The sequence below is a fragment of the Aptenodytes forsteri genome, unplaced genomic scaffold, assembly GCF_000699145.1.
Source record: "Aptenodytes forsteri isolate BGI_AS27 unplaced genomic scaffold, ASM69914v1 Scaffold118, whole genome shotgun sequence".
In the NCBI taxonomy this organism is placed as follows: domain Eukaryota; kingdom Metazoa; phylum Chordata; class Aves; order Sphenisciformes; family Spheniscidae; genus Aptenodytes; species Aptenodytes forsteri.
The window spans coordinates 1,842,758-1,846,865 of NW_008795859.1; the positions used below are offsets into that span (position 1 = coordinate 1,842,758).

Consider the following 4,108-nt stretch of genomic DNA (forward strand, 5'->3'; position numbering starts at 1 on the left):
GGCAAAGCGGCCGGTGCTGGCTGCGAGCTGCTTGTCCCTAGCTAGAACTGCTTCTCCCCCCTTTGCAGCAATACGCGCCGTCCGTCTTCGAGAAATATACTACCAGCGTTACGGTGGGCAAAAAGGAGGTCACCCTGAATTTGTACGACACCGCAGGTAAGGGTTTTTTTCACACACTTTCCGTTTTCCCGATCCCAAAACTGCGAGAGGCCGCTGGGATGGGACCGCGCCTGGGACGGAGCCCAAACCCAGCCCCCGGGTTTTCATAAATTCAGACAAATAAGCAGAAACTGCTTTTACCGGTGTAAAATGCTGCTCCTGTGAACGTGCCCGTATTTCTGTTCCAGCAGCTTTCGCTGTGTCAAACCAGACTGATACTTGGAAGACTGTAAAGCTGGACATATTTTCAAATTGCTTTTGTACTAGGATACTTTTAGCGTAATAACGCGGTTAAGACTGCTAGAGATTAAAGTACAAACGAAACAACAACCGTTAGCTGTTGCATGCATAAATGTGCCTTCCAGAAAAAAAGGGTCGCTTGTCTAATGGCAGTTCTAGCCATGGACTCGTTCATTATCTTAACAACCCAGTTTATTAAGAAAGTCACATCAAATAGCAAACATATCTGAAGGTATTAAAACCCAGTTCCCAGATGCAAAGCATAATACAGTCAACCAGGAAAATATTTTAATCTCCTGCCATGTGTGATTGAATAGTGAAGGAGAAAAAGTCTGGTTTGTGTTAAAAATAAAAAGGCCGTAGCAGTAAAAGTTATTTGAAAATGCTGGTAGCTTGTTCGGGTTCATTTCAGGAACTTGTGAAATGGTTTGTGTTCAACTTCATTCAAAGCTCCTAGACTCTGTTATCCAGCTGCGTTCCTAAACAAACCCTAAAATTGACACGTGCTCCGTTTCAGCTCAGTGTAAATCATCTGTTTCAGTTCAAGCCTGTGGAGATGTTCCAAATTTACACCAAGACAAATAAGAACCGAATGCAGTCTATATTTGTTTTTTAATAGTAATAAAACACACCTTCCTGCATACTGTACATGATATCTGAATAGATAATTTTAAAGGTTTTTAATCTAAAAGTGATTTTTATTGCTAATCTTTACTGCAGTATAGTAAGATCCTGAGCACCCAATTTGCCAATATATCTTCTTGTGTTGATGTTACTGTTCTTGAGTCCAGTGATTTGGATAATGTAGCTTCTACTGAATGGCAAGGCTTTTGTGTTTAAGTCTTAAGGGAAAAGAGAAGGGCTGAAATGTAGTGTGAGCAACCAAAGAGGGCTTTCCTTAATATAGTGTGTTGGCACAAAGAACTTGCCACAGTGAACTTGTTGGGTTTTTATGTTTGTTTGCTGTCAGTGTGAAATTTTTGCCTGTCACACAGTTCTTGATACTTGGCTGGCTCTCATTTAAAATCACCATGCTGCAGCTTCCAACATTTGCCTTTGGAGTCTCTTCCAGGCTTTAAGGAACACGGGCTGGATCTAGAGACGGCGGTAGGTAGGGCAGATTCAGTATTGCAGCACTAAACTCTTGCAAGCCTGACATAAGTGCCCAGCTCCTTGCGTCATGGAGGGAGTTCAGCTCTGTGCAAGACCTACAGCCACCAGCAGCCCAGGGAACGCTCGCTGAAGCGGGTGCTGGTGGCTTATCTTACCCTGTTTCCTTGTTCAGGCATGTAACTTTAGCAGAAAGTGTCTACCCTTCCACATTTAGTTCACAGCTATAAATACTGTCTTGGACCAAAGCACTGCCCCATTGAAGAAAAGAGCGGGGTGTATTTTGTGTCTCTAAGACACTTTGGGAAGTGGAGATGCCATTGTTGCCTAGTTGGCAGAGCTCTTTGCCATGAAAGAGCAATTGCTTTCCATCTCTCATCTGGAAACCTTGAAACCCAGCATGTTTCACCTCCCAAAACAGTGTCCTGGCCACCAGGCTACAAGTTGCCAGAGGCTGCTGACATTTGTCTCCTCCCTTCCTGTTAAATTTTTTTGCTTTGCATGAGACACATCAAGATTATCAGGTGCAAAGAAAGGGGGGGCATTGCCACCTTGGTTAAGGCATTTGCCTGGGAGGGGGAAAGACTTGAGTTTTGGTTCTGTTTCAAAGCTGCTTACATAGTTTTATGTTACAGATCTGTGTTATACTCTGTAATTCAAGCAGCTTTTCATCCTCTTTCTGAAGCTGGAAGTTATGCTAGAGGAAGAACTCACTTGAGCACACATTTTAATCCCATCCTGTTTTTAATAATACAAAACTGATTCGGGTTAGACTAGGGCCAAGAGTTGTGTCCTGTCCTCTAAGTTCAAATAGTGCAGCAAGAGAAGAGCAAGGGGAGTGTCCAGTTCAGGACACGAGAGAGCTCCTGTCCCTCTGCCACATGGATGCAGCATGAGAGACGCAGTTTTGGAATTGGTGTTTCACTATGTTGACTTGCTTCTGTCGTATCATGCAGCGGCAGCTCATGGAATTCCTCTCTCAGCTGGGTGATGATGCTCTGGGGTGGGTGTACAGCAGCAATTGCAGCTTAAAGAGGAGTCTAAACACACAACTTGCTACTGGAAGTCATATCAGTGCAGCTTATCAGCCATATTTTATGAATCATCTTCTGACTTTCTGACCTGCTTGAGTTGGTCTTGCTCTTCTTTAAAATCCTAAGACAGCTTTACGCTTGTGTTTTGCTTCTCAATCTGAAAGGTTCCCAAATCATGGAGATTATCATAAAATCATTTAAATGGGATCAAAAGGATGTAAAACCATTTCTGAGGTGAAGGACTTCAGCTAAGTGCCATGTAGCAGTGTAGGGGAGGAGAAGGCAAAGCTGTTCTAAAAAGTGTCACTGGATCTTCATGATGCACCCACTGCAGAAAGGACTTCGGTATTTTTAGGATCTTGCTAAGAGCAACACTAAATAGACCTGCATGTACTTCAGCGTCATGGGAAGGTAAAGGACAGGTTCAGCTCCGTGGGCTGTTTAAAGTTAGGATTCTTTGTATTGTCAAGTGGTGTGCAGCTTGAGACTTTCAGCTTGTCCTACTTACTGAAGGAGGACACAAAGTGCCTAAGAATCAAACATTTCAAGCTACAAAAGGTATTTTTTTTCTTGACAAGAATTTTGGTAACAAATGAAGTTAATGAGTTAGTCTAAAATATGCTAGAGTAACAATTTTTTGTGAGACTTTTGTACTATGCTACTCTATCTTCCTCATCAGAGACACCTCTTGCTGTTGCAGGAAGTTGGTGGTATACAAACGCAATGCGTGAAGGCTTTGTAATATCACTTGTCTCGTCTGCAAACAGGCTTTGCAGCTGCTTATTCAAGTAAAAGTTTCCATTTCTTGCTGTGCTCGATAGAGGCAACGGCATTGAGAGGTAAATTAACTCTGTAATTTTTTACATACTAAGGGAGCAGTGTTGATGCTTTAGCTGCAGTTCAGACACAGGGTTCAATTTCTGATGTTACTCAGTGCAGGACTTTCTCAGACCAAAGAAAAGAGCTCTGCTGGGCTGGGGAAGGCTGGGGAGGAAGTAATGCCTCATCATTGTGGGTGCTCGCTCTGACTAGCAGGAAGCACATACGAAGCCTCCAGCGGGGTTTTTCAGGTCTGTAATGACAGATGCACGGCAGTCTGAGGCCTTAAGAGACATTTTAAAAGCCGGTACATGCAAGAATAATTTTTCATAACTTTGAAAGGGAGGGCGTGCCTGAGGGAGACGAAAACCCACCAGCTTTTTAATTGAAGTGTGCCCCCCCCCCAAGTGTCCTCTTCTACTGGTTTTATTCCAGCCAAGGATGTCTGTTTCCCAATTTTTTTTAAACTAAGTAGTGAAAAAACGTAGCTGGCAAGCTAATAAACTATGGCATTCCCATGGAGCCTGCAGAATAACAAATCAAAGAGAATCGGGTGCATTTTTGTGTGCCCGTGAGGGCTCGCCATCGCACGGTTCCACGTCGATCCTAAACCACAAGTGTGGAGTATTACAGACAATACGTGGCCATACGTAGGAAGCGGTCAGCTGGTCTGGAGCGGGTGGCAGGATATTACATTCTTCCTTCCCCACTGGCGGGGATGTGGGGTGGGGGGGGGGGGCCTCGGG

The 4,108-nt window shown here is 44.0% G+C and overlaps 1 protein-coding gene across 3 annotated transcripts in view; it reads left to right on the forward strand.

Moving 5' to 3' along the window:
- The window catches only part of RHOF (ras homolog family member F, filopodia associated), a 13,388-nt gene that overhangs the window by 1,098 nt on the left and 8,182 nt on the right, over positions 1–4,108 (forward strand). For all 3 annotated transcript variants that reach the window (XR_002086252.1, XR_002086251.1, XM_009283892.2), the window contains exon 2: positions 69–156. Coding sequence is in view for 1 of the 3 variants with exons in the window: in XM_009283892.2 (XP_009282167.1) it covers positions 69–156 (88 nt within the window). In the remaining 2 variants the exon portion in view is untranslated. The remainder of the gene's footprint in view (positions 1–68; positions 157–4,108) is intronic.